The sequence below is a fragment of the Tachyglossus aculeatus genome, chromosome 9, assembly GCF_015852505.1.
Source record: "Tachyglossus aculeatus isolate mTacAcu1 chromosome 9, mTacAcu1.pri, whole genome shotgun sequence".
Lineage (NCBI taxonomy): Eukaryota > Metazoa > Chordata > Mammalia > Monotremata > Tachyglossidae > Tachyglossus > Tachyglossus aculeatus.
This window is the reverse complement of record NC_052074.1, coordinates 34,279,197-34,304,487: the sequence shown is the minus strand read 5'-3', so window position 1 is coordinate 34,304,487 and position 25,291 is coordinate 34,279,197. Positions and strand designations below refer to the sequence as shown.

The window sequence follows — 25,291 nt, the reverse complement described above, 5'->3', positions numbered from 1 at the left end:
CTTGGGTGAACACCACATGTGCGTGTACCTCTGCCCACCTAGTCGCTAGTTGCCCTCTGTGCCCCAGTGGGTACATGATTGGCATAGAGGAGGAGGTATGAGCAGGTAGGACTCCCTTGGTGACCTCATTCGCTCCCACGGCTTCAACTATCATCTCTACGCTGATGACACCCAAATCTACATCTCTGCCCCTGCTCTCTCCCCCTCCCTCCAGGCTCGCATCTTCTCCTGCCTCCAGGACATCTCCATCTGGATGTCCGCCCGCCACCTAAAGCTCAACATGTCGAAGACTGAGCTCCTTGTCTTCCCTCCCAAACCTTGTCCCCTCCCTGACTTTCCCATCTCTGTTGACAGCACTACCATCCTTCCCTTGGTGTCATCCTCAACTCCGCTCTCTCATTCACCCCTCACATCCAAGCCATCACCAAAACCTGCTGGTCTCAGCTCCGCAACATCGCCAAGATCCGCCCTTTCCTCTCCATCCAAACCGCTACCCTGCTCGTTCAAGCTCTCATCCTATCCCGTCTGGACTACTGCATCAGCCTTCTCTCTGATCTCCCATCCTTGTGTCTCTCCCCACTTCAATCCATACTTCATGCTGCTGCCCGGATTATCTTTGTCCAGAAATGCTCTGGGCATGTTACTCCCCTCCTCAAAAATCTCCAGTGGCTACCAATCAACCTAAGCATCAGGCAGAAACTCCTCACCCTGGGCTTCCAGGCTGTCCATCCCCTCGCCCCCTCCTACCTCTACCTCCCTTCTCTCCTTCTCCAGCCCAGCCCGCACCCTCCGCTCCTCTGCTGCTAATCTCCTCACCGTGCCTCTTTCTCGCCTGTCCCGCCTTCGACCCCCGGCCCACGTCCTCCCCCGGGCCTGGAATGCCCTCCCTCTGCCCATCCACCAAGCTAGCTCTCTTCCTCCCTTCAAGGCCCTACTGAGAGCTCACCTCCTCCAGGAGGCCTTCCCAGACTGAGCCCCTTCCTTCATCTCCCCCTTGTCCACCTCTCCATCCCCCCATCTTACCTCCTTCCCTTCCCCCCAGCACCTGTATATATGTATATATGTTTGTACATATTTATTACTCTATTTATTTATTTATTTATTTTACTTGTACATATCTATTCTATTTATTTTATTTTGTTAGTATGTTTCGTTTTGTTCTCTGTCTCCCCCTTCTAGACTGTGAGCTCACTGTTGGGTAGGGACTGTCTCTGTATGTTGCCAACTTGTACTTCCCAAGCGCTTAGTACAGTGCTCTGCACACAATAAGCGCTCAATAAATACGATTGATGATGATGATGATGATGATAGCTACCCATCTCGATAGCAGAAAACTGATGCCAAATACGATCATTTTAAGAAGGTCCATTGATTTTAATTATTTCTTCCATATTAGATTTACCAAGTTTCTCCACTTTCTCTATGTAATAACTGCTGGATTTGTGACAGGGTACTTTTCATATTTAATGAGGTATATGTGTACTGCATTTTGATTCTTTTAAAATGTGTAATTATTTCAGCCATAGGAGTTAGTCTAAATCAGCTGAAACCTGGAAACTGTTCAGAGGGTTTTATGTTCTTTGCAATTGTTTTCCTCATGAATGCAATATAATTTCTCTCATTATGTTTGCTTTTTTCCTTGGGATCGGGTAGTTTTCCACTTGTGTCTTTGGTGCTGTGTTTCCTTCTGGTCCCTCCTTCAAGGGACTTTTGCTTTTTTCTTATTAACTTTTGAAAAATGTTGGGAGAAATTCGAGGGTAGCTTGGCTGGGTGATTGTTTCGCCTTCCTTGCATGTGGAAACTACTAAGGACATCAGACATTTTAAAATTGGGATAAGGAAAAGGCACCAAAAGGGGAAGAAAGGTAAACGGAGTCTAAAAGAGGGAAGACTCAGAGGCACGGGGAAAGAGAGACTAGTCGATATTCCCTTTCTCAGTAGTTTTAGTCTCATTTCAAATGTCTACCCCTGTGGTCTCAAGGGATATTCCGCTTCTTCCTTCTCCTTCTCTTAGTCGCCTTGCCCACTTCATAACCAAGCCCCTCCACGCCCCATGTACAACCCTCCCCACACATAGGCAGGCACACACACACACATATACATATATATATATATATATATATATATATATCCCTCTCTTTCCTCTGGCGTTCCTCCTCATCCATTCACTCCCGTAGAAGTACTCATCAGAGCCAGGCCATCCTTCTTGTGGCCTGGAGAGAAACGGCAAATGACAACAGAAAAATGACAAAACCAAACTGAAACCTGACAGAAAAATGGTCTTATCACCTAATAGTAGTAAAGGTATTTATTGAACACCCACTGGATGCAATACATTCTATTAAGGGCTTGGTAAAGCACCAGAGAAACATGAGACATGCTCCCCACCCAAAAGGATCTTACGTGCCAGGAGAGGAGACAGACATGGAAATATTTACATACAGCCAACCAGAAAATGGTCTTATCACCTAATAGTAGTAAAGGTATTTATTGAACACCCGCTGGATGCAATGCATTCTATTAAGGGCTTGGTAAAGCACCAGAGAAACATGAGACATGCTCCCCACCCAAAAGGAGCTTACATGCCAGGAGGGGAGACAGACATGGAAATATTTACATACAGCCAACCAGAAAATCATACCTTTATATCCGTGGGCCGAGGGGGGGTTTAAATAAATAAATAAGTGCCCAGAGGTGGGCGTTGAGTTCTTGTGACTTGGAGCGTTGGGAGTCAATAGAGGAAGCCTTGTTAGAGGAGGTAAGGTTTTAGGAGGGCTTTGAAGGTTGGGGAAGGCTGTGGTCTGTCTGCTCCTACAGCTGCTGCTGCTTTTTGTTGGGCCTCCTGGGGTTTCCATTTCCTGTTCCCTTTGGCTGCCAAAATGGCTGTTCTATCCACAGTGCTTTGGATCTCTGCCCAGGAATATGAATTTCCCGATTTTAAATCTCTGATATTCCTTACCCATTTCTTACTCCCATCAACTCTCCCCATCTTCAAAGCCTTACTAAAAATCACATCTCCTTTAAGAGGCCTTCTCCAACTAAGCCCTACTCCCTCTCTCTTCTGCGTCATCCTCACACTTACCCTTGATTCTACCCTTTCCTGTAACACCCTCTGAGTCTACAGGATTAGCTGTTTTTCCACTTGTTACAACTGAGACGTAATTGGAGCAATGTAACAGACACACTTACAACCTGGTCCACATAAGGCTCTTTTAGTATCCACTTTTGGTTCATGTTTCCCCACTCCTCAAGAGCCTCCAGTCGTTGTCCATCCACATCCTCATCAAACTGAAACTTCTTACCGTTGGCTTTAAGGGACTCAGTCACCTTATGCCCTTCTGTGTTACTTCACTGATTGCCAGTACGGTCTAGAAGGGGGAGACAGACAACAAAACAAAACACGTAGCCAGGCATCGATACCATCAGAATAAATAGAATTGTAGCTATATATATCATTAATAAAATCAATAGAGTAATAAAGTTGTACAAATATACACAAGTGCTGTGGGGAGGGGAAGGGGTTAGGGCAGTGAGAGGGAGCGGGGGCGATGGGGAGGGGAGGAGGAGCAGAGGGAAAGGGGGGCTCAGTCTGGGAAGGCCTCCTGGAGGAGGTGAGGGCTTTGAAGGGAGGAAAAGAGCTAGTTTGGCAGATGTGCGGAGGGAGGGCATTCCAGGCCAGGGGGAGGAATCCAGCCTCTAGCCTGGAACTCCTTCCCGCTTCGTGTCTGACACACCGTCAACTCTCCCCATCTTCAAAGCCGTATTAAAAATCACACCTCCTCCGAGAGACTTTCTCCGAATAAGCCCTCATTTCCCCTCTTTTTGCTGCATCACTCTCACGCTTGGATTTGTTCCCACGATTCACCCCACCCTCAGCCCCGCAGCACTTAAGAATTCATGATTTATTTTAATGTTTGTCTCCCCACCTAGACTGTACGCATGCGCCTTGTGGGTAGGGAACAAGTCTACCAACTCTGTTATATTGTACTCTCGCAAGTACCGGGGGCAGTGCTCTGCGCACAGTAAGTGCTCAATAAATACAGTCGATCCACTGATAGGAAAGGATTTTGTCGAGACAAAGGAACAGACTGAAGTAAATGTCGTGTTTCCAAATGACAGCAAACTCACGCTGACTCCGTTGTGGTTGATCTATTTTGCAGATGGTTTGTGCCCATTCTCCCAGCAAGCTAACAGTGAAGGGGCAAAGAAATGCCCAGGGCTGCAGCTGTGAGAGCTGTGGCATTGAGAAGGGCTGATTCAGGAGCAGGGCTTGGGATTTCCACCCTTGCTCAACACCAGGACCCTCGCAGTGAAGGCAGGAAACTCCTTGACACTCCAAATCACATCAGGAGTCGAAAACAAAACGAAACAAAAAAAGTTGTAGCACGAGAGCCTTGCAACTAAGGCTAAAACTTTTCCAATCAGGTAGGCCATCCATGCAGCAGACATGGAAGTATGCCTGAGCCAAAGAAATTTCTATTCCTCCCTGTGGAGGAATTTCTCCTAAGCCAGAGATTGAGCTGGTTAATTGAGAATTGACTTAAGCATCATCAATAATGTCATCAAAATTAAATTAAGTCTCTCCATTCATTCATTCAATCGTATTGAGCACTTACTGTGTGCAGAGCACTGTACTAAGTGCTTGAATCAATCAGTGGTATTTATTAATCACCTGTATATATGTATATATGTTTGTACATATTTATTACTCTATTTGTTTATTTTACTTTTACATATCTATTCTGTTTATTTTATTTTGTTAGTATGTTTTGTTTTCTGTCTCCCCCTTTCAGACTGTGAGCCCACTATTGGGTAGGGACTGTCTCTATATGTTGCCAAATTGTACTTCCCAAGCGCTTAGTACAGTGCTCTGCACACAGTAAGCGCTCAATAAATACGATTGATGATGATGATGATGATGATTTATTGAGTGCTCACTGTGTGTAGGCCACTGTATTAAGCACCTGAAAAAGTACAGTACAGTAGAGTTGGTAGTGTGATCCCTGCCCACAAAGAGCTTCCAATCTAGAGGGGGAGGCAGGTACTAAAATAAGTTATAGGTGGGGGAAATAGACAAGCCTTGATTTTTTAAATCTTTAATGTTTTTTGGCTACTTACAGGCAATGTAGTCATTAATTTCTAGCAATTGAGTTTTACATTCTTTCATTCATTCATTTAATAGCTTTTCTCTGACTGTATTTTCATGTGATCTATATTCAATTTATTAATGTCTTTTCAGATAATGAATAAGGAACATTCAGGCCTCAAAATAAATTGTCCTTGGATAAATCTAAGGCCTGGGCAACCTAAAGCTTTTTCGCATCCAGATCATTTATATAGCTTCAGTGCTATCAAGTAAGCTTGTTTTGAATTTCAGCATCACTGATGTCTGTATTCTGAGCTCACTTGATGCATCAATTGCTACTAGAAGTGTGTCATTTGAAGAAATTTGTTTTTTTGTAAAATTCTTGTATTTTGAGCCCCCCGTGGGACAACCTGATCACCTTGTATCCCCCCTGCGCTTCGAACAGTGCTTTGCACATAGTAAGCGCTTAACAAATACCATTATTATTATTATTATTGTATAATAATTGTAATAATATAATAGTATATTATTATATAACATATTATATTAATAATATGTTATTATATAATAGATTATATTATATTATATATTATTATTATTATCTTGTAGACTGTGAGCCCACTGTTGGGTAGGGACTGTCTCTATATGTTGCCAACTTGTACTTCCCAAGCGCTTAGTACAGTGCTCTGCACACAGTAAGCACTCAATAAATACGATTGATTGATTGATTGATTATTATTTTCCACAAACACCTTTCTGGCTTGAGAGCAAGCATGTGGCAGAATAGTTTATCTGCCAAATACATTTTGCCCTATTTCACGTAGTGATAAGTCCTTTACCACGTCCCTCACCTGATTCCCTTTCATTCATTCACTCATTCAGTCGTATTTATTGAGTGCTTACTGTGTGCAGAGCACTGTACTAAGCGCTTGGAAAGCTCAATACCTACTTGCTAATGCAAGATCCTTAGATCCCAGAATGTTAAATGATCTGACCGAACCAAAGGGTTCTCAAAGACAATTGCCAAAGCTGAAGAAAACTTCTGGAAAACTTCAAGGCCCTACTGAGAGCTCACTTCCTCCAGGAGGCCTTCCCAGACTGAGCCCCTTCCTTCCTCTCCCCCTCGTCCCCCTCTCCATCCCCCCATCTTACCTCCTTCCCTTCCCCACACCACCTGTATATATGTATATATGTTGTACATATTTATTACTCCATTTATTTATTTTACTTGTACATATCTATTCTATTTATTTTATTTTGTTAGTATGTTTGGTTTTGTTCTCTTGTTTCCCCTTTTTAGACTGTGAGCCCACTGTTGGGTAGGGACTGTCTCTATATGTTGCCAACTTGTACTTCCCAAGCGCTTAGTACAGTGCTTTGCATACAGTAAGCGCTCAATAAATACGATTGATTGATTCTGGAACCAACTGGCCTCTGAGTCTTTTACCTGTGGAACAGGACACTCACTGAGCAACACAAAGGCCAGTACGTTTGACAAAAAAGCACAGGTTTTTCCCCAAAGCATGGCAGCCTTCGGTGACAGGTGGGGAGGGATAGAGTGAACCCACTGTTGGGTTCCCAAGCACTTAGTACAGTGCTCTGCACACAGAAAGCGCTCAATAAATACGATTGATTGATTCATTCGTAGTGGTACTCCAATCTACTCCTCTCTTTAGAGCTTCTCTTTCAGGGAGTTGAATAATAATGATGGCATTTGTTAAGCGCTTTCTATGTATAAAGCACTGTTCTAAGCACTGGGGAGGATACAAGGTGATCGGGTTGTCCCACGTGGGGCTCACAGTCCTCATCCCCATTTTACAGATGAGGGAACTGAGGCCCAGAGAAGTGAAGCGGCTTGCCCAATGTCACCCAGCTGACAACCGGCCGAGCCGGGATTTGAACCCATGACCTCTGACTCCCAAGCCCGTGCTCTTTCCACTGAGCCACGCTGAAGTCCCTTTCTTTTAAATTATCTTAAATATTAGTTTAAATGTCAATTATTATTTTAAATTGAAGTATCAACTTAAATTATTAATTTAATTAAGTAAATAATTTTAATGATTAATTACATAATTATCAATTTAATTAGATTATTATTGGATTGAATTACATTGTTAATTTAAATATTATTTAAAATTTTAAATTATTCATTCTCACAAAGGCAGAAGGGTCTGGGGAAGGAAGATTTGCGTCTTGCCTGTCAGATGCTAATTAAAATTTTCACCCCGTGGAGAATTAAGGCAAATCTTGGACTAGTGCTCTTTGACTTTTTTATTTTCTTGCTTTGGAGGCAGATGCATTCTGGCTAGGGTTCCTGAAAGTGCTATGTGTAGTAGATTTAGAGGGATTTCCCACAGCTTCACCACCGTCTGGACTTCCCTATAAACCATGCTATTCCTTCCACTCTATGTGGAAGACCTGGAATTCATTCCTCTCGCCATTTATTTTCATTTTAAGCCCATGCCCTTAGCCACAGAGCCTCATTGATCAGCAACACGGTGGAAGTGTGAGGTAGTGTGATCAACACCTAATGACTGCAGGCATTTTTTTAAACCTACGGAATTTCAGGTTGTAAGCCTCAATTACGAATTACTAGTTTATAGCGTATTTTATTTGTACACCTTTCCATCTGAAGCCTTTCCTCAGAACATATGATTAAAGTGGGTGGCAGCCTATGTTTGCCGTATTTAATTTATGCAGGAAAGAAACGTTTTTGTGGCTCAAAGGGGTATGTCTAATATTGACCAGTTTTTCGTTCTTAACCGTATTAACTGCTGGAAGAGTACAGTATAGCAAGTTAGAAGCAGCGTGGCATAGCGGATAGAGCACAGGCCTGCGAATCAGAAGGTCATGGGTTCTAATTCCATCTCTGCCACTTCTCTGCTGTTGGACCTTGGACAAGTCACTTAGCTTCTCTGTGCCTCAGCGACCTCATCTGTAAAATAATAATAATAACTTTTAGACTGTGAGCCCACTGTTGGGTAGGGACTGTCTCTATATGTTACCAATTTGTACTTCCCAAGCGCTTAGTACAGTGCTCTGCACATAGTAAGCGCTCAATAAATACGATTGAATAATAATAATAATAGCATTTGTTAAGCACTTACTATGTGCAGAGCACTGTTCTGAGCGCTGGGGAGGATTGAGCCTGTGAGCCCCATGTGGGACAGGGACTGTATCCAACCCGATTTGCTTATAGCCACCCCAGTGCTTAGTACAGTGCCTGGCACATAGTAAGCACTTAACAAATACCGTTATTATTATTATTATTATTCATTCATTCATTCAGTCATACTTATTGAACGCTTACTGTGTGCGAAGCACTGTACTAAGCTCTTGGAAAGTACAATTCAGCGATAAAAAGAGACAAGCCACTGGCAACCACTGGAGATTTTTGAGGAAGGAGACGACATGCCCAGAACATTTCTGTAGAAAGATAATCATCTTGGCGATGTTGCGAAGGTGAGACTGGCAGGTTTGGCGGACGGATTGGATATGTGGGGAACGGAGAGCGGAGTCAAAGTTGGCACCAAGGTTGCGGGTTTGTGAGACGGGAAGGATGGTAGTGCCGTCCTCAGTGACGGGAAAGTCAAGAAGAGGACAGGGTTTGGGAGGGAAGATAAGGAGCTCAGTCTTGGACATATTATTATTATTATTATTACATGTTATTGGTATTATTATTACACTTTCCCTGTGCATAACGAGCTTACCATCCGGAGACAGTCGTGATTACAGTATGCTGTTTTTCAACTGGGATGAAGCATTAGCTCAAGCTTTGTTCTGCTGTCCCCTTAGAGTTTATTCTGTTTTATCCAGAAGGAATTCAAACTCCCATCACATGAATGACTCCAGGCCACTCTCCCCCTTGGGAAGGTAGTAAAGGAAAGAATTATCTGTTACCGGAATTGAGCCGCCTACTTGACTAAACCTCTTGAAGTAAGAATAAACTTCTTCATTTCCTCTGTGCTCCTTGCATTCAATTTCAGTTTACCGTACAGTAGCTGTTTGGGTCTCTTCACATGTATCGCCTAGCACAGTTGTGTTGCGGTGAGTGTAGCGTCAATGCTAGGAGGTTGACTTTGCTGGAGGACTTTTGTGTTTGAGATCTTGTCTTGCCATTTGATGTAAAATATAGTGCATAAAAAATGTTGATGGAATTGCTTAAGGGATCAAATATGGCAGGACAGATATAGAAAAGTTTGGATAATAATACAGCTATGAAGACCTTTGGTTTGGTGAGGATTCAGATACCACGCTGCTGCTAATTTTCTGCGTGATTAAATTTTCTTCCTCCTGGTTTTCATTGCATCTCTGGTCCTGGGTAATCACATTTTGTGATGGCATTTAGCTGATTGTGTACTACCTTCATGGTGTAGGTTGTTATAGTACCTCAGTTTTCTTTAGACTTAAAATCGCCCATAATTCTTGGGTGGTTTACAATCTTTTTGGGTGTGGGCTTATAGCACAGTCAGCAGCTCTTGAATGATTACCTGTAGGACTTGCTGTCTATCTCCTCCTTCTAGACTGTGAACCCGTTGTTGGGTAGGGACTGTCTCTATATTGTGCCGAATTGTACTTTCCAAGCGCTTAGTACAGTGCTCTGCACAGAGTAGGCGTTCAATAAATACGATTTAATGAAGGAATGAATAGGACTTGGAATTATTCTCAAAGTCTGTTGAGTTTCTCAAAGTTTCCCAGAGCAGTGGAAACATACTCGGAACCCTGCATCGTGGTTTTTTTGTTGAATACATCATCATGAGCATGTAGACTAAATTGATTGGAACCTAGCCTGTTGCATATCCGTACTTTGGATTGGGAAATGGATTGGACAGGGCATCCAGACTGTCCTGCCTTAAGACTCGGAATGAACTTCCAGATCAGCAGAAATCACTGCGTATTTTCCAGAGTCCACATCTAACGATCGTCAAATAATTTCAGAGGATTACGAAAGCTGTGTAGGCACCTTGGTTGCTGCTCCTCGTTACTGCTTCCATTGTGTCATGCTGTCGTCTCAAGCCACATTTTGATTCTGGGAGCATTTGATCATCGATATTCATCAGGCGTTGATCCTGGAGAGCCCTGCCCAAGTATGAGATAGAGAAGCAGCATGGCTTAGTGGATAGAAAATGGGCTTGGGAGTCAGAAGGACCTAGGTTCTAATCCCGGCTCCATCATTTGTCTGCTGGGTGACCTTGGGAAGTCACTTCACTTCTCTGGGCCTCAGTCCCCTCATCTGTAAAATGAGTACCTGTTCTCCCTCCCGCTTGGACTGTAAGCCACATGTGGGGCAGAGATTGTGTCTCACTTGATTGACTTGCATTTACCCCAGTGTTTAGAACAGTGCTTGACACACAGTAAGATCTTAACAAATAAATACCATTAGGAAAAAAAAAAGTTAGTGCTTCCAGGAGAAGGGGGTGATCCACATTGACGAAGTCTGCTATGTGGTCAAGGAGGATTGGAATGGAGTAGAGATTGTTGGATTCAGGAAGGAAGAGGTCATTGGTGACTTCGTAGCAAGCAGTTTCAGTGGCGTGGAGTGGACAGAAGCTCGATTTCAGGGTTGGGGAAGGATTTGAAGGAGAGGAAGTAGAGGCAATGGGAGTGAATGACTCACTCAAGGGGATCATGGACGGATCCAGGATATTTTGGCAGGAAAAAAGTGGTGTTTGGAAGTACAAGATGGTATTTGGCCCATTCAGCAATTGTAAGCCATTGTTACCAATTCCATGCTGCGCAATGACTTTCTTTATCGCATGTTAAAGTTATGCATTATAATTAGTTTATCTAGTGAGGTAACTGAGGGAAGGAGAAGTGACTTGCCCGAGGTCACCCAGCAGACAGTGGCAGAGTTGGGATTGTCCCAAGTCCTTCTGACGCCTAGGCTCATGCTCTAACCATTAGGCCTGTGCTGCTTCCCAACGTTAATACTCTTGTGATGAGTTTGTCTAAATCTTGGCAGAAACATTACTTTTCTTCATTGCATTTCATCCTGGATGCATATATGCTTATGATGGTGAAACAAAGGGCTTTGTGTCAGAGGCCAACATAGCATCTTCAGACAGTCACTTATGTATCTGGGCTGATTTGGAAGGCCGGATCTTATAGATAGTCTGATTGTAAATCCAGCCCCCATTAACCGTTATTCTGAAGAGGAAAGGTCTCTACAAAATAAGTAAGTGATAAGTAAGTGATATAAGTATAAGTAATATACTTATAATAAGTAAGTGCTTAACAAATACTATTATTACTGTTATTATTATTATTATTATTGATAAACTGTATTCTCCTCTCACTTTTTCTTCGCTCTTTCACCTCGTGGCCCGGCCCCTGGCCACAGTGGCTGTACTTGAACCTGGCAAGGCTAAGGGGGTAAGGAAGTGGGATGGTCCCAGAGGAAAGACTGTGAGCCCATTGTTGGGTAGGGACTGTCTCTCTAGGTTGCCGAATTGTACTTTCCAAGCGCTTAGTACAGTGCTCTGCACACAGTAAGCGCTCAATAAATACGATTGAATGAATGAATTAATTAAAATAAGGCCTATCCAGTCTCACTTAGCGTTGCGATATCTATTCCATACCTGGCTAATGCAGACATTATTAGAACTGTTCTTCTTGTAGACCAATGAGTCTTTTCACCGTGCTGGAGTGTCTTGTGAATCTGAAACGAAATGGCTACTTTTTTAGTATGTCTTTTTCCTATACTCTGCTTTTGCCCCACAAATATACAGCTCGCCAGGTGCTGACTATTGCTGAGTTTAGTTTGAGTGGAGCAGGAAATTCCGAAGGATCCGCTTTCTAGCCTCCTTCCCCGTTTTAGGGGACATCCGGAGTGCCACTCCGGAGTGCGAAGCAGCGTGGCTCAATGGAAAGAGCCCGGGCTTTGGAGTCAGAGGTCATGGGTTCAGATCCTGGCTCCACCGATTGTCAGCTGGGTGACTTGGGGCAAGTCACTTAACTTCTCTGGGCCTCAGTTCCCTCATCTGTAAAATGGGGATAAAGACTGTGAGCCCCCTATTGGGACAACCTGATCACCTTGTAACCTCCCCAGCGCTAAGAACAGTGCTTTGCACATAGTAATAAATGCCATCATTATTACTAAATGGTGCCGCTGCCGCCTCTTCAGGAAAAAAAGCAGCTTCTTGTGAAGAGAAGTGCCCACTAGGGTGGGACTTTTTTAGTTGCAGCAGTGAGGTGTCCCTCCGTTTTTAAAACTCGAGGTGTTTTCCGTTACTGGTGATGGCTTACGCACTCTCTTGCCCAATCCCTCTGAGCCAACACGCATCACCACACAGTTGCTGAGGAAGTGAGCGCAGTGTCTGTCCATAGAGCAACATGTCTCTGGGTGACCTCTCGGCAGCAGACCTTATTGTGCCTTCTTTCCATTTATCCACCATTGTCGAGACACATTCATTCTGATCATCACAGGGGTCTTCAGTGGGAAACCAGATATGCTCTTTGTGCCCATTTAGCAGCAGATCCTCAGCTGAGACGAATTTTTAAATAACTTCCTTCATGAGTCTGGAAACACTATAGTATCTACTTCCAGGTTGAGGCCAACTTTTCTGTCATTCTTCTTAGGCGTTTTCACCTCTACTTTCCCTCCGACTGGGCCAACCATGGGTTATGTCTTGGGAGTCTCCTCTATTAACTGTCTTACTGCCATTGGATGTCTCGTTTTGGCTAGCAGTTTCATGATTACAAATTGTGTTCTGCTTTTTTCACGATATAAGGTCAGGACAGCACAGTTCACACCCAAATTTAGGCTTGCTTGTACAGTATTCCAGTGACTAAGAGAATTTAAGAGGTGCTGGATGGAAAATTTCAAATAAAAGTGAAGTTTTTCATTTTTTTAATTGCCCATCTAGAGAATTGCAATTCCTTCCATTTGACTTGTGTTGTCTGGGTCAGTTTAGACTGTGAGCCCACTCTTTTAGACTGTGAGCCCACTGTTGGGTAGGCACTGTCTCTATATGTTGCCAACTTGTACTTCCCAAGCGCTTAGTACAGTGCTCTGCACACAGTAAGTGCTCAATAAATACGATTGATTCATTGATTGTTTTTCTGCAGAGACAGCTTTCACTGATATTTACTACTTTTTTATGGTCAGTTCGTTAAATAATAATGATGGCATTTGTTAAGCGCTTACTATATGCAAAGCACTCTTTTAAAGCGCTTGGGAGGATACAAGGTGATCAGGTTGTCCCACGTGGGGCTTACAGTCTTCATCCCCATTTTAAAGATGAGGTAACTGGGGCACAGAGAAGTTAAGTGACTTGCCCAGAGTCACACAGCTGACAAGTGGCAGAGCTGGGATTTGATCCCATGATCTCTGACTCCAAAGCCCGGGCTCTTTCCATTGAGCCACGCTGCTTCATAAATGGCCTCTGCCCACCTACTCTCACCCTCCAGCAGTCTCTAGTACAAGTCATTAAGCGCTTAGTACAGTGGTCTGCACACAGTAAGCGCTTAATAAATAGGATTGAATGAATGAATGAAATCATGGATGACCTTTTGTGTAAAATGGCAGTATAATTTTCATCCTCAGTAATTTGTCATCAGTATATGGGGCAGCTACTACATGCAGACCATTTTACTCTGGGTTTGGGAACAGGCAATCATCATCATCAGTCGTCTTGTATCCTCCCCAGCGCTTAGAATAGTGCTTTGCACATCATCATCATCATCATCAATCGTATTTATTGAGCGCTTACTATGTGCAGAGCACTGTACTAAGCGCTTGGGAAGTACAAATTGGCAACATATAGAGACAGTCCCTACCCAACAGTGGGCTCACAGTCTAAAAGGGGGAGACAGAGAACAAGACCAAACATACTAACAAAATAAAATAAATAGAATAGATATGTACAAGTAAAATAAATAGAGTAATAAATATGTACAAACATATATACATATATACAGGTGCTGTGGGGAAGGGAAGGAGGTAAGATGGGGGGATGGAGACGGGGGCGAGGGGGAGAGGAAGGAAGGGGCTCAGTCTGGGAAGGCCTCCTGGAGGAGGTGAGCGCTCAGCAGGGCGCTTAACAAAGTAAGCGCTTAACAAAGTAAGCGCTTAACAAATGCCATCATAATATTATTATTATATCATCATTAATCGTATTTATTGAGCACTTCCTATGCGCAGAGCATTGTACTGAGCTCATTGTGGTCAGGGGATGTGTCTTTTTACTGTTATATTGTACTCTCCCAAGCACTTAATACAGTGCTCTGCACACAGTAAGCACTCAATAAATATGACAGTGAATAAAAGAATGAATACTAAGCACTTTGGCAGAAATGTTCCCTTTCCACAATGAGCTTACAGTGGTAGAAGGTGGAGTCTCTGCCCTTGAGAGGTTTACAAGGTACCCTTCTCCTCCCCATCTCTTCTCCCCCCATTCAGAGCGGGATCAGATCATAAAAACAAAAGCAATGCCATACAATGTTAGGCAAGGCCAATTTTCTCTCTCTAATAATGGCACAAAAAGATGAATGCCTTCTTTGAGAACTATTCATCATCATCAATCGTATTTATTGAGCGCTTACTATGTGCAGAGCACTGTACTAAGTGCTTGGGAAGTACAAATTGGCAACATATAGAGACAGTCCCTACCCAGCAGTGGGCTCACAGTCTAAAAGGGGGAGACAGAGAACAAAACCAAACATACTAACAAAATAAAATAAATAGAATAGATATGGACAAATAAATTAAATAAATAAATAAATAGAGTAAAAAAATATGTACAAACATATATACATATGGTTAGGTATATATATATATATATATATATATATGCACATTCTAACATCTATTGCCATTCATTCAGGATCTATGATCCATAATTTGTCCAAATCATTCTCAAATCTATTGGTATTTATCTGCTAACACAGCGTCTTGTGACGTGTCTTCCATATTCTTCTCTCACTCTATGCTTCCTTCTGTCTAGTTTACTGTAACCTCTGCCGTGTGCTCAGTACACAGGTTCATTCTTTCCTTATCTTACTCAGTATTGTTTACTGTATAATTTGCATAATCTTTTACTATATTCCAATGACACTCAGCATGCTAATTGAAGCTTCCGAATTTAAAAGAAAAATTGAAGGTTTAAATGAATATAAAATTGAATATAAAATTGAATGAATATAAAGTGAAAATAAAATTTTCCCTATATGTGTTTATTACTGTTCATCATCTGAACCTCACAATGCAGTGGAAGGTAGGTCATAGTAATAAACCCTACTCTTTCAGTTTTGAGCTGAGCTGTATCCAGAAGATCACTCTTTTATTAAAGGATTTGCTTTTGGAAATAGTACTGTTAATCAGTCAGTCATATTAATTGAGTGCCTACTGTGTGCTGAACACGTATTCATTCATTCATTCATTCAATTGTATTTATTGAGCGCTTACTGTGTGCAGAGCACTGTATTAAGCGCTTGGGAAGTACAAGTTGGCAACATATAAAGACGGTCTCTACCCAACAGCGGGCTCACAGTCTAGAGGGGGGAGACAGACAACAAAACAAAACATATTAACAAAATAAAATAAATAGAATAAATATGTACAAGGAAAATAAGTAAATAGAGTAATAAATATGTACAAACATATATACATATGTACATGTACTAAATACTTGGGAGAATACAACACAAGAATTGGTAGACACATTCTACTATTTAAAGAAATGGAAACTAGGTTTAATAATAAAGAATGATGATTTATTAACCAACGTTTTATAAAAACATTTCAAAACGTATTCCAATTAGCTAATTTGTATCTTGACTTGAGGAACGTATCATATAGCTACAAAGGAACCCTTCTCAAACCATTAACCTATGGTACATTAAAACTTAACAGGAAGAGAGAAGCCAAAACATTTTCTGTGATTTTTAATTGTGCCGTACATTCTGCTCATTTTGAACAATTCCTCTCATTTCAATTGTGAAAAGACTTTTCCGCTACAAGATATTGTCGTTTAATATCTTAGCGAGTTAGAACTTATTTTGATGACTTTTTATTATCATTTTAATATGATTAATCATACCAACCTGCCTGCTTTACTGGAACAGCAAATTCATCAGGGTGTAATAGAAATCAGATTTCTAGCTAAAATAGTACAGTTTTACTTATTAGCAAATCTCTCTTCTTTAGAGAAGGATAATCTCGATTGTAGATCCGGTAGAATAATATAGACAGTTGACTTTTTATCAGCAGTTTTACTTATTTCTTGTGCATACGGGTTCATGGGAAAATATTAAAAATTTATATGAGAAAGTTACTGCATTCAAAGTTTGAGGAAAATACTTGTAGGAAAAGAATCCCCATAATTTTAAAGCATTGTTTTTTTCTTTTAAGGAACCAATTCAAACCTCTGGTTATATTTGCAACTTTGAAGATTTAGAAATTAAGTCTGTCCTTTTGGATGAAATATTAAAGGTAATGTATTTATCATGTCATTTTTTGGTAATACCAAAAGTCTTGAGAAGTGGTCCCCAACTTAAGTGGTTTATCTTGCATTTTTCCCCTTCCCTTCCTTCCCATCAATGGTATTTATTGAGCACTTACTGTGTGCGGAGCACTGTACTAAGCATTTGGGAAAGAACAATACAGTAGAATTGGTAGACATGTTTCCTGTCCAGAGCAGGTTTAAAGATCCCCTTTTTTGCTCCGCGAGGATAACGAAACAGCTGCCTCTTGTGCTCGCAGATAGTTCACTGGGGCGTATAACAATATAAAATCCTAATTTAGAGATTGTAATGAGGTTAGTCTCATCCTCAGTGTGGGAAAGGATGTGTTTTCCTCGTATGCTGCTGTTGGAGATTAGGGAGCTCCTGAAAATTCTGCCTCTGTATCCACTGGTTGCCTTTTGGTTATGCTACTTCCCTATTGACAGTTTCAGTGTTCATTGTATTGACCCTCTTCAAAGTGCAGAAATTCAGTAACCCCAGTGTTTGGATTGTATCCGAAGGGGATACTCACTTATTTGTAAGTGTAATTTCCTAATTTGAATTTGATTCCTGCAGCCTTTTCCATGGCCATACACATATCAATTGAAGTCAGCTAAAATGCTGAAGTTGTGATGCTAGCTAATTGTTCCCAAGATTTGAAGGGTGAGAAACCGCAGGGAGGGTGTTGTCTTTAAATAGACTGGATTTTTGGAACTCTTTTTCCATCCTTGAAAAAAAAACATATTTAGGCCAGTAATAATAACAACAATGATAATATTAATGACATTAAGGACTTACTTTGTGCCAAGAACTAAATAAGCACTGAGGTAGGTACAAGACAGTGAGGTTGGATAGAATCCGTCACACGTGGGTCTCAGAGTTCAAGTAAGGAGGGGAGACCAGTCATCGATTTCCCATTTTATAAATGAGGGAACTGAGGCACAGAGGAGTAATGTGTCTCTCCCAAGGTCACACAGCAGGCAAGTAGCAGAGCTAGGATTAAAACCTCGCTCGTAGGCCTCCCAAACCCGTACTCTTTCCTTGAGGCCAAGCTCGTTCTCCAGTATTCCTGAATGGGTAGAAATTAAGCAAATGTGATTGCGGCTACTTATCTGTTTTCATGAGATTTATTTTTTAAATCATTTCGTGCTATGTATTTAAAATTACTTAGGGCATTAGGCACATTTTAAAAACTGCAAAATGTAGTCACCTTATGTAGCGTAACTTATCCAGATTTTAACGTCGGATAGCAGGGACTATAACACAGGTTATTTCTCTATGCAACCTCATGTTTGTGAAATTATAGGCTGTTCTCAAAATGAGTTTGTACTGCAAGATTCACGGTGGCTTCTAAAGGAAACATTTTCAAACCTTGATGTTTATTTTCAGAATCCAGAGCATCCTAACAAAGACTACATAATTAACTTTGAAATCCGGTCCTTGAGAGACAGCCGAGCCTTGATTGAGAAGGTTGGAATTGAAGATGCGTCCCAGTTTATAGAAAATAATCCACATCCTCGACTTTGGTAAAAAAAAAAAAAAATCTGTTTAGGATTTTTTCTTATTATGGCTAATGAGGTGGCTCATTGTTACGTAATAATAATTGTGGTGTTTGTTAAGCGCTTGCTATGTGCCAGCCACTGTACTAAGCGCTAGGGAAGATACAAGCAAATCGGGTTGGACAGTCTCTGTCCCATGTAGGGCTCACAGTCTCAAACCTCATTTTACAGATGAGGTAACTGAGGCCCAGAGAAGTGAAGGGACTTGCCCAGGGTCACACAGCAGACAAGTGGCAGAGCCGGGATTAGAACCCATGACCTCCTGACTCTCAGGCTCATGCTCTGTCCACTACGCCGTGCTGCCTATATGCGTCTCTTTAAATAAATCTCCTTTTCAAAGTTCAGCGCCTTCAATAATCACCCTGGATCAGCCGTGCCCTCCCTGCTGGAAGTCTATTCATTCATTCATTCATTCAGTCGTATTTATTGAGCGCTTCCTGTGTGCAGAGCACTGTACTAAGCGCTTGGGAAGTACGATGCCAAGCAGTTGGTCAGCCTTTGCAGTAAGAGTCCTGGTCTTCTGCATAGTTCATGCAATGGGCAGGGCTAGAGATGTCCAGCTCTGCCCAGTGCCGCCGCGCTCGCTGTGGACCCTGGAGATATTTTCGGATCACACGTGCCACCGTATGAGCTATTGGGGTGACGCTCCGGAGCCGAGGGGGTTTCGATCAATCAGTCATACTGATTTAACGCCTTCAGTGTGCAGAGCAATGCACTGAGCATTTGGGAGAGTACAATTGAGGTGAAAGCCACAATGCCTGCCCTCAAAGCGTTTGCGTCCTAAATGGGGAGAAGGATACAAAATTGTTAACAGAAGAATAAAGAGAACGGAGAAACCGGTAAGTGATTAAGTGCTTGAATAGTAGAGTACGTGAATGAGTGTGTACAGAAATACTGCAGGTATAAATGATAATAATTTGGTATTTGTTAAGTGCTTACTATGTGCCAGGCACCGTACTGAGCGCTGGGGTAGATAGATACAAGCAAACTGGGTTGGACACAGTCTCTGTCCCACGTGGGGCCCACAGTCTCAATCCCCATTTTACAGATGACGTAACTGAGGCCCAGAAAAGGGAAGGGGCTTGCCCCAGGTCACACAGCTGGCAAGTGGCAGAACCAGGATTAGAGCCATGGCCTCTGAGTTCCAGGCCCGCGCTCTATCCGCTACACCGTGCTGCTTTTCAGACTGTTTATACACTCAGGTGACTGAGTGTATAAGTACTGAGGAGGCAGTTAATTCAGTATCACCTGTGGGGAAGAAAATTAACTGGGGAATGCTTCCTGGAAGAGGCGGGATTTCAGAAAGACCTTGAAGTCTGGAAGAAGTTGGTGTGATGGATTTGAAAGGGGAGGGAATTTTGATGGTAAGCTCCTTGGGGGCAGGGATCCCGTCTACCAACTCTGCTGCATTGTACTGTCCCAAGCTTTACCTCGGCACACCGTAAAGTGCTCAATAAATACTATTGATTGATTGGTTATTGATCGAAGAGGTGAGAGAGCATGAGCAAGGGCCAGAGGCAGCAGAGGTGAGACTGCGGGGTAGCGGAAAGGCTGTCTTTGGAGGCACGTAGAATTTAGGCTGCTAAGGAGAGAGCTGCCGAAAACCTGGACTGATTGATTGGGAGGAGTTCTTACCTGAGGCAGAGGACATTTGGAAGTTTTTGAGGTGGGGTGAGATGTGAGCCGAGCAGCGTTTTAGGAAGATATCCTGGGCTGTGAAGTGTTACACAGATTGAAGGGGAGAGGTCGGAAGCGGGGAGACCAGTGAGGAGGCTGAAACAGTAACCTAATGAAGAGATGTTGAGAGCTGAAAGCGGAATGGTGCCAAAGGAAGGGATGGTGCCAAAAATATTGTTGGGAAGGAACTAGCTGGATTTAGTAGTTGATTAGATGTGAGAATTCCTCTTTTTAGTATTGCTTCTCTTCCACTCTCATGGACTCTTTCACCAACAACCCCCAACAACTATTCCAAATCTTGGAACTTCCTCTTGAAACCCTCAGTGTCTCACCACCTCCCCTCTTCCTCCTTAACTCCCCAAATCAGTAAGCAGAGAGCAGGAGGCATGAACTTCCCGTAATCCCCTCTTTTAGATTCCCAATGCTCTACTACCTTCTCCTCTTTATCCTTCTGGCTGGGCGTCGCTCAAGAAGTGATTTCTTGCCTAACTGTACCTGCATTTCTGATCCATCCCCTCTTGGTTCTCAAAAAATAGTAACTCTGTCTCTCCGCCTGCCTCCCTTACTGCTGCCTTCAGCCTCTCTCTCTCTGTCTCTCTCTCTCAAGCGACTTCTTTCCCTTTGACGTCGAATACCCTTGAGGCTTACCTATTCTAAAAAAGCCATTTCTGGGTCCCACGGCCCCCTTCAATATCACCTCATCCTCCTCTTCCTTTTGGGTCCAAACTCCTTCAAAGAATTTGATAAGCCCACTCCCTTCACACTCTCTCCGCCAACCACCCTGTGTTGACCTATTACAGTCAGGTTTGCATCCCCATCATTCCACCAAGTATCACCGGTGACCTTCTCATAGCTATGTCCAGCAGGTTCTGCTTTGTTCTGCTCTTTGCTCTCACTGCCTGTCAGCGCCCATCTGTCCAAGCTTCAGAAGCCTCTCATTGCCTTCCATCACCCTCCTCATGAAACAAAAAGAATCATTACGGTTGTTTTCAACCCTTCACCAGTTTTCTCCAGATTACATATTGGCTTCCTTCACCTGCTACTCTTCAGTTCACACTCTTTGCCCCTCTTAAATTTACCTCCCAACTGTACCCTGCTCTCATCCTGCTCACCTCCAACTCATTTTTCATGCTGTTCCTAGGGCCTGGAACTCTCTTCCCAATCTATCCCAACTGTCACTGTTCCCTCTAGACTTCAGCCCTTCCTCACTTTCAGAGACCTCCTAAAATCCCACCTCCATCAAACCCTGAGGTATGGCAATGCAGCGGGTGCCTGTGTTTTTAGGAATACCCATCCTCAGCACTTGTATAACTCCGGATATGTAATTGTACATTCATTATTATGTTCTAACATTTCCTCCTAGCTATTCATTCTACTTTCTGTTGTTCCGACTATTTGCAAATATTTCTACGTCTGTGTCCCCAGTTGGATCGTCAAGTCCCAATCAGCAGTCAGCAGATACAGGAGACAAGTGGAAGAGCTGAGTTGTAAACATAATCTGTCTAAGTTGCTGGTGAGACAACCAAGTGGAGATATCCTGTAGGCAAGAGGAACTACGAGGTTGTATATAGCGAGAGATGTTGGGGCTGGCGAAGTAGATTTTGGAGTCAATCCTGTGGAAGTGATAACTGAAGCTGTGATAGCAGATGATTGAGAGTAGAGCAGACAAGAAAAAGACATTGGACAGAGCCTTGTGTGATTATTCATTTAGAGGATAAGAAGTGAAAGAAGAACCAGTGAAAGAGACTGAGAAGAAATGGTCAGAGAAGTAGAAAGAGGCAGTGGCATGGCTGGTGTTGTCAGAATGAGGGGCATCCTATATGATCCATTCTCCTTCACCGGTGGGATAAGGCCCTGTCCTGTTCAATTTATTCTTGCTGAAGAATTTATTTAATGTATTATTCATTATCGTTTATTATTATTCAGCAGTTTATCCTTGCTGAAGGATGCGAAACGGGACCCAGAAGCCGAAGTTAGGGTACATTTTTTCTGGAGAACTCTTTCCAACTCAGCAGGTTGTGAACACCTCTCGAAGTCCTAGAGACAGTCATTCAGGAATTGCTACATGAGAGTGTCTGTGTTATTGAGGCACAAACCAAGAATATAAATACCAGTTGTAAACTGCTATGCCAAATCACCCAGGTGCTAAGACTGAAGAAAATTAAGAAAACTGCACCAAAGGCACCATAAACACAGCCCCGTCTGTACTGTTCCCTAACAGAGACTGTGATTTTTTGACTCCACGCAATTTTCTCACTTATCCTCCATACGCAAACTTCAGTCTCTTAATGAGCCCGCTGTTGGGTAGGGACTGTCTCTATGTGTTGCCGACTTGTACTTCCCAAGTGCTTAGTCTCTGCACACAGTAAGTGCTCAATAAATACGATTGATTGATTGATTGATTGACCAGATTTACCATCTCAACACCACCCTCTCTACTGAAGTCAACTCACTCGCTCCTCTATCCCTTTGTCGATCTCGTGTAACCCACAGCCCTGGATCACCTCCACAGTCCGCCTCCTTGGCTTTCGTGCACGAGCCGCAGAGTGCTGCTAGTGGAAATGAGGCCGACTTCGTCTACTTTAAGTTTAGCTTTGCGTGCTTCAACTCTGCCCTCTCCTCTGTCCAGCAAAATGATTTTCCCAACCTTATTGCCCGTTGCCCTCGCCGGTTGTCCTCGACGTTTGACTCCTTCCTCAAACCCCCTTCCCCATCCCTTGCCTTCAATGACGTGGTCACCTACTTTATTAAGAAAATTGACACTATGAGGCTTGATCCCCCTAAAATCTCCCGTGCCCCTTTCCAGTTCCTCCTCCTTCCTACCCCTTCTTTGAACTCGCCCATCTTCCCCAGCAGTGTCTAGAGGAGATCTCCTCTCTCAAAAGTCTACATCTCTGCCCATCCCAAGTCTACATCCCAAGTCTACATCTCTGCCTTCTCTCAAAATCCACCTAATCCACCTGCACATACGACCCCATTCCCTTGAACCTCATCAAAACACTTGCCCCCATCCTCCTTCCCTCTCGAACAGCCATCTTCAGCTGTTGCCTTTCTATTGGCCCACTGCTTTCAAACCTGCCCATGTCTCCCCTATCCTAAAAAAAAAACAATCCTCCCTTGACCCCACGGCTCCCTCCAGTTACTGCCCCATCTCCCACCTACCATTCCTCTCCAAACTCCTTAAGCGAGTTGTCGGCACCCACTGTCTCAAATTCCTCTCTTCCAATTCTCTCCTTGACCCCCTCCGATCTGACTTCCATCCCCTTCACTCCACAGAAACTACTCTCTGAAAGATCATCAATGATCTTCTTGGCAAATCCACCAGTCTTTATTCCATCTTAATCTTCCTCGACTTCTCAGCTGCCTTCGACACTGTTGACCACCCTCTTCCGTGGCTCCTCCTCTGCCTCCCACCCCCTAACTGTGAGTGTCCCTCAAGTTTCAATTCTGGGTCCCCTTCTATTCTCCATCTACACCGACTCCCTTGGAGAAATCATTCGCTCCCATACCACTTCTATGCAGATGATACCCAAGTCTACATCTCCAGCCCTGATATCTCTCCCCCTCTGCAGTCTCACATTTCCTCCTGCCTTCAAGACATCTCTACTTGGAGTTCATTCATTCATTCATTCAATCGTATTTATTGAGCGCTTACTGTGTGCAGAGCACTGTACTAAGCGCTTGGGAAGTACAAGTCGGCAACATGTAGAGACGGTCCCTACCCAACTGCGGGCTCACAGTCTAGAAGGGGGAGACAGACAACAGAACAAAACATGTAGACAGGTGTCAAAATCGTCAGAACAAATAGAATTAAAGCTATATGCACATCATTAACAAAATAAATAGTAAATATGTACAAGTAAAATAGAGTAATAAATCTGTACAAATATATATACCGGTGCTGTGGGGAGGGGCAGGAGGTAGGGCAGGGGCTATGGGGAGGAGGAGAGGGAAAAAGGGTTCTCAGTTTGGGAAGGCCTCCTGGAGGAGGTGAGCTCCCAGTAGGGCTTTGAAGGGAGGAAGAGAGCTCACATCACCTCCAATTTAACATGCCCAAAACAGAACTCCTTATTTTCCTTCCCAGAGCCTGCCCTTCCCCTCACTTTCTCATCAGTATAGATGGCGTTATCCTTGACTCCTCTGTCTCATTCAACCCACATATTCAATCCATCACTAAATCCTGTTGATTCCACCTTCACAGCATTGCTAAAATCTGCCTTTTCCTCTCCATCCAAACTGCCACTACCTTAATACAATCACTTATCCTATCCCACCTTGACTACTGTATCAGCCTCGTTGTTGACCTCCCAGCCTCCTGTCTCTACCCACTCCAGTCCACACATCACTCTGTAGCCTGAGTCATTTCTCTACAGAAGCGTTCAGGGTGTGTTTTGCCACTTCTCAAGAAACTCCAGTAGTTGCCCATCCACCTCCACATCAAAGAGAAACTCCTCACCATTGGCTTCAAAGCACTCAATCACCTTGCCCCCCGCTACATCACGTTACCACTCTCGTACTGCAACCCAGCCCACACACTTCACTCCTCAAATGCTAATCTTCTCACTATACGTTGATCTCATCTGTCTCTCTGCCGACTCCTCACCCTCATCCTACCTCTAGCCCTCCCTCCTCAAATCTGACAGTTATTTCCCCCCTACTTCAAAGCCTTACTGAAGGCCTATCTCTTCCAGGAGGCCTTCCCTGACGGAGCCGCGCTTTCCACTTCTCCCTGATTTGCTTCCTTTACTCATTTCCCCTCCCAGCCCCACAGCACTTACGTTCCTGTCTATAATTTCTTTATTCCTATTAGTGTCTGTCTCCCCGACCAGACTGCAGTCTTTTCGTGAGCAGGGAATATATCTGCTTGTTGTTATATTGTACTCTCCCACGCACACAGTACAGCACTCTGCAAACAGTGAGCGCTCAATAAATGCGATTGAAGTATTTAAAAGTGACAGAGAAATTTCGTTCCCTAGGCAGCATGTTGCCTCAGTGGTACAATAGAAAAGGAAGTAGAAAATGGAATCAAGAAGCAGCGTGGTGTAGTGGAAACAGCATGGGCTCGGGACTCAGAGGACCTGGATTTTAATCCCAGCTTCATCACTTGACCTGTTGTGTGACCCTGCGCAAGTCATCATCATCATCATCATCATCATCATCATCAATCGTATTTATTGAGCGCTTACTATGTGCAGAGCACTGTACTAAGCGCTTGGGAAGTACAGATTGGCAACATATAGAGACAGTCCCTACCCAACAGTGGGCTCACAGTCTAAAAGGGGGAGACAGAGAACAAAACCAAACATACTAACAAAATAAAATAAATAGAATAGCTATGTACAAGTAAAATAAATAGAGTACTAAATATGTACAAACATATATACATATATACACTTTTCTATGTGTCAGCTACCTCATCTGTAAAATGGGGACCTTGAGCCCCATGTGGGACAAGGACTGTATCCAACCCCAGGGTTTAATACAGTACTTGGCCCATAGTGCTTAACAAGTACTACAACTATTGTTG

General features: G+C 43.2%; 1 protein-coding gene across 2 annotated transcripts in view; it reads left to right on the top strand.

Moving 5' to 3' along the window:
* Positions 1–25,291, top strand: part of WDR35 (WD repeat domain 35) — a 109,405-nt gene that overhangs the window by 60,346 nt on the left and 23,768 nt on the right. For both annotated transcript variants that reach the window (XM_038751350.1, XM_038751349.1), the window contains 2 exons: positions 16,437–16,517; positions 17,918–18,054. In XM_038751350.1, coding sequence (XP_038607278.1) covers positions 16,437–16,517; positions 17,918–18,054 — 218 coding nt within the window. The remainder of the gene's footprint in view (positions 1–16,436; positions 16,518–17,917; positions 18,055–25,291) is intronic.